This window comes from Rhyacophila brunnea, unplaced genomic scaffold, assembly GCF_057557595.1.
Source record: "Rhyacophila brunnea isolate RB1 unplaced genomic scaffold, BYU_Rbru_1.0 scaffold_4, whole genome shotgun sequence".
Classification (NCBI taxonomy): Eukaryota; Metazoa; Arthropoda; class Insecta; order Trichoptera; family Rhyacophilidae; genus Rhyacophila; species Rhyacophila brunnea.
The window spans coordinates 40820861-40835983 of NW_028233068.1; the positions used below are offsets into that span (position 1 = coordinate 40820861).

Consider the following 15123-nt stretch of genomic DNA (forward strand, 5'->3'; position numbering starts at 1 on the left):
AAATTTTTAACTACACATAATTATTTTCATATGAAATTGAAACTAGTTTGAAAAAAAGATAAATAAACTGTTTTTATATTTTTTCCATGAAGACGATAGACATAAATCATTAAATTGGGTAGGTAGGTGAGAATACCTACTATGAATTAAAGAATTCAAGAGACAATTTAAAATTAGCAGTTTTCACATCACCATAATCTATAAAAAGGATTCAAACATGAAGGTAACTGTAACATTTCATTATATCCAATGTCAATAAAATGTGTAATTTATAATCGTATACTTTTAGCTGACTTGCTCAGCAGTATGTACGCTGCTTGTATATTTCATATTGTTTTGTATTCTTTTTTTTAAATACCAATGAATACTTTTTTTTGAACCAATATGTATAACCAACCGGCAACAGTTGCTCTGCTAGTATTTCATCAACTCATATTTAAATCTTTTGATGTTTGCCAGTGGATCTGATTTTTTAAGAAATTTATTATTGATGAATTTTTAATGTAAATTTTAGAGATTATAAAACTAATGAATGTATAAAATATTTTCTATTTCAAAATTACCTTCACAATCCCTATCCGACTATTCTATTTTTGTACATATTTCTATTCTTAAATATAAAAAGATTAGATTATTAATACAGTATTATTTTTAATGGCGGTCTGTATTAAACTTTAAATTTGAAAAATCATTCACTTCTCTTAGATTTTATAAAAAATGGATGCATCGATAAGACGTCAAAAGACAATAGAGTATAGAGTGGAAATTATAGGCGAAGCCAAGATAGAAAATGATTCATCTCTCTCATTCAACAGAGTACCTACTAGTGCAAATTGTTGCAATAATTAATAATGCAGAATTATTGAAATTTAATTTTTTTCAAATTAAAATAAATTAAAAAATTCTTAAAACGCAAGTGTGATGCAAGGTTGAATTATTAATACTGATTATCAGGTAAGCTGTGACATTCAAAATACTTACTTACAGTTAATATAATAAATTCATAAATATCCTTTATGTCTGTTTGGCTTCGCCTATAAAGAAAATGATTTTTTTACATCTATAAAATGACCTCACAGCTCTCATATATATAAACTCATGCATATTATGCAATCTTTAATTATTATAAATTTATGTGTGATGATAATGACATTGTTATAAATGTTTCCTTGTGAAGACTTGCCGAATTCGTTGAAACTTGAATTGCATGAGGATATTATGTATTACAGAAAATCATTAGGACAACTTGTCGATTTGATTGCAGTATCAGTTTTACAAAGTGTTTGTGTAATGAATCACAATGAAATGTAGTTACTGTAACGTTTGTAACAAGTTTGCTGTTTGATTTGAAATCATTTTATTTAATCGGTTCAAAACCGCCCATTCATCAAAGACTACAATAGAAACTATACTCACTTCAATAAAATGTGTTTCTTAAAATATGAATAACAATCAAAAAATCATTTTTGCTATTAAAGTAAGGTAATTTTTGAAAGTTATTGTGAATTTAAAAACATATTTAACTCAAATGAATATTATAATATAAACACTCAATATTTTTATATTTTCATCGTGAAAGTGAAGTGTGACAATCGTTAAAATACTTTTATTGGTAAGAATTTGTATGCTTGGTAAGTTGGCAACGAATTGGGCTAAATTGACATTTTTTCTTTCATATCAAATGTCCTATAGGCATAATGTGTGTATTAGCAATAATTATTATAAAAATACATGCACCAAAGAATTAATTTCTCAATAAGTTTAGACGGCTAAGTAATTTGCATCACTATCTTGAGTTTATTAACGGATTGTCCAATTTGAGAGTTCATATCATTCAAGATTAAGAGTGTTGTTAATTTCTTAGTTAAATGCTTACATCTACATTACAAATTCTAAAACTAGAGATACAAATGGAAAAATAGACAATGAGGTTGTAATACTAGTTGTGACAATATCGATTATTATTATTATGAATATTTATTTATTACGATTTGAATAGACTTAAGAATAATATAATTTAATTATGATAGTATGCAAATCATATCTTGTATATATTTACCCATTTATTAATTATTATTATTATATGATCTTTTACGAAACCAATAGGTATTAATTTTTCTCTTTGACACTTCATTGTTAAAAAAAAAGGCTTAGTACGTAAGACTTTTCAATAAAAGCATCGCATTTCAGAAAACTGACTAAAATAAATCATAACTATATACCACATATAGATTATTATATATAATGCTTTCCTTAGTGGTAAATAATTTTTTTTGTTTTGTTAAAAGGTTTCTTTTGGTTTCATAGAACCATTCTATGGAGGGGTTAGTCTTTCAATTAATAAATATCAGTGTATATTACTTATTGTATCTTATAATGTCAATCGATTACCATCAGTATTGTTCATAATTTATTATAAATGTTTCCTCACTGTAAAAATAGTAACATCATCAGCTGATAATGAAGATTTCTGTCGAGGTTTGTAATAGATTTAGTAATAATTTTACTGTATGAACAATTTCAAAGCAACGGTCGATATTTAAAATGTGAACATTTTGAAGTACCCGCCTCCATATTGTTAATAACGCTTTTTATAAATTTATATAAAACCATAGACAATAATGTAATCTAAAAAATAACCTATTACACATTAAAATGTGCCAAAATAATAATATAAACATAGTGCTATAGGAGTACTAAATTATGCATTATAAATTTAATATCTTGCTTTCATACATTATTTGAAAAACCCTGTGTATATTTAGCAGTAATTAATTAGTGTCAATAGGTAATGTGATTGAAGATGATTTAATAATTTTGAGATAAAGTTAGTTGTAATAATATAGACGTCTTCATAGGTTAGTTATAGTAAATAGTAAAAAAGAAATCTATGCTTAGACGTTAAAATGATAGCATCCTAAATTATTATGTATTATTCTATTTTTATTTTATATTCTCCTACTTAAAAAAAATCAAGGTTTGCATGGAATATTTCACTGAACAAACACTTCAATAAAATTTAATATTATTAATATCCATCGGACACCTATAAGATTTAGATTCGACTGATAATTTATATAATATATTATATACTGGTATTTTTTTAAATCGTGGCTACATTTTTTAATTTATCATATTAAAATAATCACATGGATAAAACAAAGTAAAAAAATATCACAATAAATATAAAACTTCAATATTGCGAAAACTGATTCGATAAATAAAATAAAAAAATTGCGTTTAAGTAAAACAAAAAAAGGTTATAATAATTTATAGTGATTCTGCGACTCGATTTTACCCTGTACATTATTTATATACTTTGTAAATAATTAGAGATCATTAAAAAAAATGAAGCTAATGCCGTCATAATATAGTATTAAGAATTCATTTCAATTTTTAATTCGATCTAGATTGGAAAAATGGAATGTCCAAAAAATTTTAAAAATTCACAGGTGAGCCAACAAAATAATTAATATCCCTAATAGAAAAAAAAAATCATTGATTAAATAATATTTATTACATAAGTGTTGAAGCAACAGATATCTAACATAATATTTACCTAATTTAAATAAATTATTCATATTTTACTGTATTTAATTTATTAAGGCTTCTAATCGTCTGTAATTGACAAATTGAATATAAGACGAGTTGATCAAATTCTTTACTTTATGGGATGATGTATTTAAAAAAAAAAAGAATCACAGGAATGTGTTTATTTTAATAATATAGAAATCAAAATCAAGTAGCTATGGTTGGGGTTTCTCAAGCGCATTTATCGTGAAGCTATATTATGGCAATCGGAATTATTTATTCATGGCGTTCTATGGAATACGATTTATAAACTTGATACGAGAATTTTGAATCACCACAGCATAAAATAGTTGTTTATAAATTATTGAAAAATCTGCTATCGAATTTTTTTCTTCTTTGAGCTACATTGACATTTTTCGAATTTAAAAGAATAGACAAATTTTGTATATTCAAGAGCACCTTTCTCCTCCATTACGTACATACCACTTTAAAACCTATATTATAATATTCCAGATATAATTATTTATAAAATGTCTCGATTGATGAAGTATAATTGTGGTTATGTGGAAAGCTAAAATTAAAAATAGACATTCAAGTACCTATTTTTATAATAATCATTATAAAAATTACTTCATGAATGATCTTTATGGGATTTTTCTATGACTAAACATCTAACCTATTAATTATGTGAAATGGGTGACAGTCCTCATTAATTGAAGCAAAAATTGAATCACATTTTGATTTCATAAAATACGTTTACTATGTATTACAACATTATCTGTCTAACACATTTTAAGTTCCCAAATTATTCTTAGAATACTTATCTCTAAAAATACTCCCAAGTTATGACAGAGACTTTCAAATAAAGTATTAAATTACTAAGGAAATGAGTTACATTTTTATCACTTAACATATCGAGGAGATAACAGGGTATGAAGTATTGTATAATAAATTGTGTCATGTGTAAGATCAATCTCGGTTAAAATTATTATTTACTAAACCTATTTAAATAAGAGTTTTCGTAGCATGAAAGTATGATAAATAAATTAGCAAAGTAGGTACCCAATATTCTTTATTTTTTCTGTTTGTAGAAAATAAACAAAATTAATGAAAATATATTGAAATTAAATGTTATATGTATTTTTGTAATTGGTAAATAACCTTTTTGATCTCACTTATACATTTACTGAATATCCTTTTACTTTTCTTTGATTGTTGCTTTCATACACCTGTTTTGACAGACTAGTCCATAGACACTTTAAAAGTTAAATAGAAGAAAAACAATGCATCATATTCCTTGAACGTGATAAAAACACTATTTGCTTTCTCTTATATATAGATCGATACACTAGTTGATTTTTGAATGTCTCTGTCATTACTATGATGGTCAAGTAATACGGTAATGTAACTAGTTAAAAAATAAATGAGACAGATGCCGAAACATCGCTTATTCTAGTAAGTTTATTATAAAACCTTAAAAGCTTGAATATTAGAACTGATTGTTGACAGTAATGTAAATTCATTTTGGAAGTGAATAGTTAATAATGCTATTATAGTAATGTAGTAATAATTTGACTTGTGCAAGTTTCAAGTGTAGATTTGAAATACAATGAGTATTGTGAGAATGGTGCATATGAAACAAATCAACACCGGCAGGATTACGATGAACCTCAAAGATCTGAAAATTGAAGAATATATCAGTTAATATAAGATACAGTATCATTTAAATTTAATTCATACTAAGTATTGGGTAGATTAATTATTATTCGTCCACTCAATATATTGTATATTAAGAAGTCTTGGATTATAATCAAAATTAATATGGTTTATTAAAGTTTACAATATTTATTAATACAACATGGGTTTAGTTGTAATTCGTACGGCGAGTATAATAATTATGTACCTATAACAGTTCAATTGACCAGTTCACTTGACTCTGATAGGACACTGGATACAGTGTATCCATTCTCATGTGTCAAGTAAGGTTTATGTACTGAACTAGGTGAGTTAAATACTAAACTAAGCTGAACACATGATAACTGAAAATCGGACAATGCTTTATATAGCTGAATGGGTGACGCCTCCTGCGCTGCAGTGGAGGCCGCCTGAACAGTGCTTTGTGTGCCGTACGAACGACTGAGCTAGAAAGCATTCAAATGCCATACCCCGCGTTATAAATACCAATTCGTGTTCTTTTCAATGCAAAAAACTGGGTAACATTATTATTTATTATCTGATTGGTTTTTGTTTTATATGGATATAATTTATTTTGTTTTATGTATGTAGTATAAATTAAAAATCAATATTAAGTTAAGTTGGTGTTTTCAAGCAGTGGCGCATAATGAAGTTTTAGTAATTTGAGATACCTCCATTGTGGCTGATGTCAAAGGGGCACTGTGATCTCGTCTTCTGCGTTGGCCACCTGCCCGACAGAAGTTGCTGCGCTCTGGAACAAGCTGGTCGACACGTCAGGATTTGACTCATTTGCTTCTGAACGCTGTGTTTTACCTATCATTTAGAAAGTCAAAGAAAATAAAGTGTTATTACAAATAATTTTATATTGAATTGAATTATTATAATAAACGTAGGACATGATTATTAAATTTATGTTATAAGATTTCGAAATATTAATGATGTAGAAATTCTTAAGTCTAAACCAGTGATCCGAAAGTGGACCCTGGAAGGCATGGAGGCTGTTGAAGGGCACCTGGAAGCTTAATCGGTACAAACAGTAATACCTCGCTCCTTCACCCTATTAATAATTATTTTATATGTTTTGAAGTCATCAAGAGTCATGCAATGTTTGTTCATGAAAGAACAAAGATCACATTAAATAGTTCATTTATGTAATATGTCATTTTATTTATTTTAAAGTTGTCAACTTTATGCTCGTAAATTAAAAACATCTCATTTAACCTATGCTTCAACAGTATGTGTTTTAAGTGTACGAGCTGATAAAATTTATATTCTTAAAAGAAGCTTGGGGAACTCTGGTCTAAACAGACTTACACATAGTAACTACATACATAGGAAATAATAATTAAAAATGTGTATAAAGAAATGAACAATTGTGAATAAATTAACAAGAACGTAATGCACTATTATTAGTAGGTAGCATTAACATTATTCAATACTAAACTTATATGGAGATACAATAGGAAAAAAAATTGAATCTAAATTCGAATTCTATCACATAGGGACCCTTAGACCCGTTTCACACGGGACACCTGTATGGCGAGATTCCGCATTTACATATAAATGAACGCGACACTCATGTGTCCCGTGTGTTATGTGTAAATGTGGAATCTCGCCACACCCGTGGCACGACACAGGTGTCTTGTGTGAAACGGGTCTTAGTCAATATTATTAATTTTTCTACATTTTTTGATTAAAATACACACTTCTTAATAAAATTTAAGCTGGTACCTTCTTATTGCTATGCTGATTTCATACTAACCCAGTCATGAGATTAAAAATAGTATAAGATCAAAGAGAAACTTTTTTGTTAATAATGATTCCATCACGGTATTTGTCTGGTTGCAAAATTAATATTTTCTTCGTTGGCAGCATTGAATGTATTATTTTGAATGAAAAACGTACCTAATGACAACTGGCTATTGCAGTCATGCTTTGCTTACTTGTGTTTGTACTATTATTTGTTGATCTAAAAATAATGAGGTTCATTATAATACAACAAAACTTATTTTAGGCTTGTAATGTTAATACAAAGAATTTTTTAGATCTCCATTTGCCGTGACAAATTATTAATCTTAAAGAATTTCTTGCGAAGTTTGCTACAAACGAATTTTCAATGCGAAATGGCATGAACTTTTTTCTCAGCATCTCTCATATATAAAGGTTATACGTACATAGAAAAAGGTTTTTCTGGTAATCAATCAATCATCATTTGAATACCTCTAATATTCTGCTATTACATTTCTGTTAAATGGAGTAAATAGAAACAATAGGCGGTAAAATAAAAATGAAAATTGACAAACTAACAACACCAACTGGCAAAACAAAGGCATCCGGAGGCTCGACCGTTGGCCTCGTTGGCCTGCCGTCTCTTTAAAGATGGCTTCACTTCGTTCCTCTGCTCATTACAGCACTTCTGGTAATAGTCATAATCCTTTAGATACCTGAAACAAACACAACGCATAGTATGAAGACGCCTTCCACATTTTCCTATTATCTGCTTAGCAAGATAAATCAAAACTCAATCTGAATGATTAAAGTATATACCTACTCCATTAGTTTTCTTGTCAAAATGCTAAAAGACCTGATGATATATATCACGATGATACCTTGGGGAAAGGTAGATACATATGTTAGATACAATGACAATACCATGTCATTGCAAAAGTATGCAGAGCTCAGACATTCTGATTTTTGTTTTCAATAAATTACTATATTATTTTAACGTTCACAAAGCGTTATATAGATTGTAAATAAAAGATAGCTATGGCTAGTGGTGAAAGTATTTAGCAAAGTAAAATTCTTAAATGATTTCAAAAGAAATTCAATCGGCAGGTTCAACAATATTGCTATGCTAACCAATGAATAATAGGTAATTAAAATTTATATTTTCCCTTTTAGAAGGATTAAGAGAGATTGATAATCCAATAAGGTTATTAATTAATTATATGTGGTGTATATAAGTCAGTGGTGCAGGGTGGAGGTAGGCTGTTATGATCCGACATTTAGTTAAGGCAGGGTTTACTTGAATTTAAAAAATTAACCAGCACCATCTGCAATATGTATTCTTTGTTCAATGATAACAAATAAGTCTGACAAAATTTAATGTGCACTATTTATGTCGGATCTTAACAGCCTACCTCCATCCCTCGCCACTGATATAAAAATATCAACCTACACAGTAAAATGCTGTCTCACACACAATATTTATAGCTATGTCACTGGACTGGTGGTGTATATCCGGTAATTCACCTGAGCAGCTGTTAAGTCTGCCTCAACCGGTTACATGTCAAAGGTTTATAAAAATACAAGACCCTGATATCCTATTATATTCTTCGGGGTTTCAAACTATCGGATTGTAGGAACCCCTTTGCAGTGACGAAATTTGGGCATTGGTTAGTAGAAAATCTGGGGGGCAGTGAATAAGTATGGAAATCCAGAGATGCTATGCTGGGTACATTTAATACTACAAGAGCATTGGGAAAAGTATTTTATCTGTCAGCGGATACTGGTCGAGTATCATCAATGTTCGAAAATAATAAATAATTTGTTATTGTGTGTCTTTAAATTGCTATTAAAATGATGTATGTATTGAATCATTATATTAACATCTTGATTCCATCTTTAATTAAAAATAATTACATACTATCAATATCAAGTGTTCCAACGATCAATGTAATTTGTACAAAAAGGCTTTGGTTGTAGATCAATCAAACAAGAATAAGTACTTACCATACAGGAGGCCACCTATTCTCACTGAGATACTCCTGATTTTCTGGATGCAAGAGTCTGACAGAGCGAGGCGACATCTTGCACAACTTGTTGTAATTGATGCATAAATGATTCATACACCATTCTGCCAGATAATGAGCATTGTGAAGCTAAAATATACGTAAAAAAATATGATATATTTTTTTTTTATTAAACCTCCCGATACAAACATAAAATAGTAATGTGTTTGTTATCTAGGGCTCATCATAAAATACTTAGTTTGTTGTGGGTTTAAGAATTATTCCTATGAACACATTTAATAGCATTGACACACTATCCATTTGTAGAGGTAAACTATGTCCATAAGTCCATATTGAAAATTTAACAAATTAGTGATTTTTCGCTCATTGAACATCCAGTATTTGAAGTAAATACTTACACTTTCCTTTGAAATACATATTTTACATTTTCTGGTCTTTCTTGTTTTAAATATTTTGTTTAGTTTTTTAAAAATGACCAAAAGCTTTTTTTACTTACCCGCACACAGTGCTCGAAATGGAAAAGATTACGAACCGGAGCGCTCGACAGATATTTACATAGTTATCAAATTTTATGTGTTTTTCATAAAAATAAGTGTGTTAGATTTTCTATTGTATGGCCTATTTAGCTCAGATGGTCAAATTATTTTTACCATGAGACAGAGCGATAATTTGACCGATTTCATGAACCGGAACAGCGCTCCATTTATTTCGAGCCCTGCCTACACATTCAATTTGGTTGCGATTATCATATCACACAATTATCATTAATCTTCAAAGATATTTTCACAATTTTCATTGTTTTTAACCGGTTCTATGCCTTCAGCGAGTTTTCTCGCTCTATGATGCCGTGATTGACAGGTTGCACATACAAATTTTGCGAGTTATCTCTTCTGACTTTAAACTCAAATTACTAGCCACTGTCAATTGATTTGCATAATCTAAAAAATTAAACACACAGTGACATCTGTTTGCATAATTATGAAATACTAAGCCATAAATTATCAACATTCAACGTGTATCGTTAAAAATCTGCGGCCTGTCAGATACTGCTATAGTAATATCGTGAGGCATAGAAAAGGTTAAAGACATTATGAGTTACTGCTATTTACATATTATTATCTGTTATATTTTCATATTATTATCATGTTCTAACATGAAAAATTAAATTTATGTAAGTTGTACTTGTTTAATTTGGTTTTCAGTTTTTAGTTTTTTTCATCAAATTTGGACATACCGTAGTTTACCTCCGACATACAGATATAGATTTTTTTTATTGTATGGTGTATGTATTGAAGGCTTTAGTAACAACTCGTACACAAAAGAAATGATTGAAAAAATGTGCTTAGCATTCCCATTTTCAGATATGTTACTTTTCAGTTGTTCATCAATTCTATGTTGAAAAATCTCCAAAGCTTTATCAGTTAGTAGCGATTTGAATGACCATTACATGAATTTGATGAAGTTTTATTATTCAGAACTTACCTTCACAGGTTCCAAAAGCCTAATACACAAATCAACGGCCTCTGCAGCATCACCGTGCGCTATCCTTGCAAGATCTTCAATAGCCCGAGATTCTGCCAGATTAACGAGACGATTCAAGCAGAGCCGGTTGGCCAACTCCAAAAGACTGACACAGCGGGATGCTGCCACTGGAGGCAGAGAATCCGTGTAGAGGTAGCACATCAGTTTGTGGAAAGTGTACCAGCGAACTCCTGGGAATGCTATCTGAAAATGTTATACCAAGCGCTTAGTGGGCGATAAAATCCTTTATAGACGTCATGTTTCTTATTTTCTTCTCTATGTCTATCTAATCTGAAATTACACTCGATTATTATTTTATCTATGAATAATCAATCAATTGGAAGAATCTAATTAGGTATTTAATATTTGAATATCATACAATAATGCATAATGGAATAGGACACCAAAGTATGATTTATCAAAGTCGTAATCATTCATTATAATATAGCAAAAAAAGGTTATTAGCAAATCATTTTCATTCCTTAGGATTGGTTTACATAATATGTACAATGCATGAAGCGCTGGTCTTTCATTCAGGGGCCCCGTGTTTGATTCTAGGTGGGGTCATAATCTCTAATACCATGCAAATGCTACGCACTGCGTGCATCTTTGAAGACATCGCTCAACTTTTCATTGTTATTTATACGTGTATCACTCACTTCGCGAAGTAGAACATGTAGCAGTATTATGAACAATACTCCGTTCATGAGCGCAAAGCGATTGCGATCCAAACAGATTTTCAGTTTGCACAGGAATATAATGAGGTCATTGTATACACTTAAACGGTGGCCGAATGTTCCTGTAATGGCGTTTTGTGTAGAATTTTTTACACACTTTTATATCGGCGCACGAAACGAAGGACTCTAGAAAAAAAAACGCCAGTTTCTGTTTTATAACAATGTTGGCGAGTTAATTTTTAACAATTTTACAGTTAACATATTTAATGAATCGCCAACATGTTACGAAAATACAAACTCCCGCGTTTATTTCTAAACCACTCAAATTCATTTAAAATAATAAAAAAACACATCAGCGGTTATTTCTTTGGCTGACGCATTATTCGCTCGGAGCGTAAAGCCATAAACTGTGACATTTATATTTCTTTATTGATATTAAATCATTCTGTTCACAAACTTTTTTGAGAAATAGTAGTATAAATAAACAAAGACATATTTAATTTACCTTCTGAGAAGTCGGTAAGAGAACACGGCAGCCTTCGGTGATTGAGGTAATCATGATAAGACGCTTTACGACCTTACGTGCCTAGGACACGTATTCCGGATGCCGCCAAAGAGTGTGACACTTCGTACCATTATGGCACAGTCTCAAGGGTTCCGTCGCCATGGCCGGCCCTCCCTCACCCTGCAGCGGTGCCACAAAAGCGACCTACATGCTGCAGGTCTGACATGGCGGGAGGCGCAAGAGTTGGCGATGGACCGAGGGAAGTGGCGCAAACTTGTGCTTGCCCTATGCCCCAATGCGTTACAGGGTGAAAGAGGAAGATCTTCTCTTTATAGAAGGTAAACCATTGCGCACTACCAGAAAATGCTATTCTGAAGACCACCGGCCGCCACTGGTCATAATATATTTATGTGATTTTCTAATAAATAAAGAAAAAAAGAATATATATGTATAATATTATGTCTCTTCTGGAAAGGAGGTTATTTTAAACGATTTTGCAATGAATGGATCTTAGTCATAATGTCCAATTTATTGGGTGTATGATCTGGATCAAACACTCATTGGAAAAACCACAGGTGAATTTACCATAGACGGATTCAAACTGCCACATACGGCATCCAAACTATATAATAAATTATTATCAATTCCTATCTCCTAACTCAAAATTTTGCACTTTTTTATCAACATTATTTTAATAATGATTTGACAGCGAGTCGAGTCGCCTTGTAAATTTTTTAACATAAACCATACAAAAGATTATAATCTTACGATTCGAGCTGTGCTCTCCCGGAAGTCTCCTTGAAACATGGCTTTCATAGGATCGCACCTCGCCACCAATACTGCTTTGTGGGCCGGAAGTGTCCCATCGTCCAGTTCAAAAGTGACATCTGAGAAGAGACCTCGTTCAATGCAAAGCTCTTGCAGTTTCGTGCGCATGCTCTGGAATTTTGAAAACCATCAAAATGACATGGTACTTGCTATACATTATCTACCAAGACATATTATACAAATGATATCTATTCCCTGATATTTAGAAATTGTTTGAAGTTATTTAATCAGATACTTTATGTATTATGGATTATACTCTCATAAAAAGAGTGATAATAAATGTATTTGGCTGATTCCAAAGAGATTGAACTACTCGAATAAAATGAGTAATATGAGGTTTTTCTTATTAAAGTTTTTAGTAAGGTTTAATTGGCAGCTATCTAAAAATTAAAAATTTTTTTGACCATGTCCGAACTTAAGAAGATCATATTATGGGCCTCCGCGTTAGCCGCTCGGCAATTGTGGGCAAAGTTAATACATATGTATACTCTACGTTAAATAACATTGCATACTTTGCCAGTAAATAAAAAAAGAAAATGACAACCTCCTATTGACGTCTCACTTTGATTATTATAGTGTTTATTTATATTTTAGGTGATTGTTCATCTAAATAATATTCATTAATTTTATCCAAAAAACTTCTTTTAGGCTTGTACTTAGCAAGTATTTGCCCATATTAATTCTAATAAATAATTTAAAAACTAAACCTACTTTGAAGTAACATTTTATTCCAAATGATACTTAAGAAGTGTAACTGAATGACTTCAGTTCACCACCTTAATAAAACAAGCAGATGATTGAGTGAGATTTCTTAGAAGGGCTTGAAAAAAAACCCAATTTACCATGTGGTCACAATTTTCTTTCAATTTAAAACAAAGTAATTCACCTTAATTATTAAACACTATGAATAGAATCATAGACACGTTTATATAATACATCAGTATAGGCGGCGAAAATAAGCCCCGCCGTCCGATATCAAAAATCATTTGATTACATTTTTTTAAACCATTAGGTATTTAATTTACATTATGGGCAGTAATTTTGCTATGTTTACCCGAGACTAACAACCCCTCAGTTGGTATTTTTACGAATTTAGAAATAAAATTAAACTTGGTTTTTTTTGGTCAAACATTTATTTCGACCGTAACCGTAGGTAGGTTTAAACTTTTGTAATAATGCCTAATAATAAATCTACTGTTTACATTATGTACATAATGTAAACAGTAGATTGGTCATAATATATAATTTTTTTGTATAAACTCTTACGGTGCTGTATAGTTGCATAGCCTCTTCATTCATGAGCTGTTGGCTAGCTTGTATCGCGGTCAGAAGAGCTGTCAGTTGAGTTAACTCCAGGAATTCTGCCGCCTGACGAATCTCCTAGAACACAAAGGTAATATCACAAAGATTAATACAGTTCTCATCGGTTAAGATGATTCAAGAATAAGGAGTAATTATTGTGATCTTAAGAAGTATGGCAGTTAGGCGGTAATTCGCAGAATATGTCGTTAAATATAGAGGAAGATAATCTTTTTAGTTCTTGTATGATTTTTATTTAAACTTTACAACTAATGTTTTATGGTACTGTAAGTCTCTAAGTATAAGTTCTTAAACCTTGTATTAATAAAACAACTAACAAAATATTCCAATTGTTGGTTCAAAAATTTTAAGACCTGTGTACTTATTTAAAAATACAATTTATTTGTATGCTTACTATACACAAAAATGAGTCATAGATTGATTGATCAGGAGATTAAAATTATAATTCTTATATTAGGTAGGTACATTAGAAGTCTTCATGTCAAATTAATTAGAACATAATTTCCAATGTAAACTGTCAATATTTTATTACAATGGTATGGAGACTGTAAACAAATATTGCGATTGTATGAGCAAAATATCTAAGTGCATTCCATGCCATTAACATTCTCCTATCCATTTTATACTAAAAATGGAGTAAAATACCATTCTCAGGCTATGTATTCCGTAATATGCAGGTACCTATTGTAGACAGAATCCTTTAAGTTATGAAACATAATGTAATAGTATAAATAAATATAAATAATATGTAAAATAATTAATATTGCAGAAATACTGACTGCAAAAAAGGTGAGAAAAGCTACATTAAAAATAATAAACAGCAAATAGAAACGATTATTTACAATGGTTATTAGGTGATTGATGACTTTTTGGTGAAAAGCTGAACAAAATTAATTTGAAATGATTATAGTAGGTACAAAGATTGGCAAACTGTTTTAATTAATAAAGAATTTAGAAGTAGGTGTATATAAAAATGTAGAAAAGCCAGAAGAATTCTAATTTATGTAAGTTTAGTAATAATGCTTTCAGAGACAGAAAAATAATTATAAAACATAATCGTATTAAATTTAGACAATAAAGAAGATTGATAAATACCTAACGGTACATGATGTACCACGTACCTATAAAACTTATGTTTCATATAGATTGATAGGTTTTTTGTATTCATAAAAATTTACGATTTTTTAAAATAATATACCTATCTTCATAAAGCTCTAGTTTGCCAACCATTGATCTACCATACTATAATTTTATCATAAGCTATGGTATGTATGAGACAAAACATTCAAATGAG

The 15123-nt window shown here is 30.2% G+C and overlaps 1 protein-coding gene across 11 annotated transcripts in view; it reads right to left on the reverse strand.

Moving 5' to 3' along the window:
• Nucleotides 1-3699: 3699 nt before the first annotated feature.
• Nucleotides 3700-15123, reverse strand: part of RhoBTB (Rho-related BTB domain containing) — a 64535-nt gene continuing 53111 nt past the window's right edge. For 7 of the 11 annotated variants that reach the window (XM_085954964.1, XM_085954962.1, XM_085954967.1 and 4 more), the window contains 7 exons: nucleotides 13776-13889; nucleotides 12450-12620; nucleotides 10461-10703; nucleotides 8959-9107; nucleotides 7534-7670; nucleotides 5898-6039; nucleotides 3700-5209 (listed from right to left, as the gene is read on the reverse strand). In XM_085954964.1, coding sequence (XP_085811090.1) covers nucleotides 5915-6039; nucleotides 7534-7670; nucleotides 8959-9107; nucleotides 10461-10703; nucleotides 12450-12620; nucleotides 13776-13889 — 939 coding nt within the window. In that variant the 3' untranslated portion in view covers nucleotides 3700-5209; nucleotides 5898-5914. Of the gene's footprint in view, nucleotides 5210-5897; nucleotides 6040-7533; nucleotides 7671-8954; nucleotides 9108-10460; nucleotides 10704-12449; nucleotides 12621-13775; nucleotides 13890-15123 lie in introns of those variants that run through there. The other 4 variants (XM_085954965.1, XM_085954963.1, XM_085954961.1 and 1 more) reach the window with 2 other exon arrangements.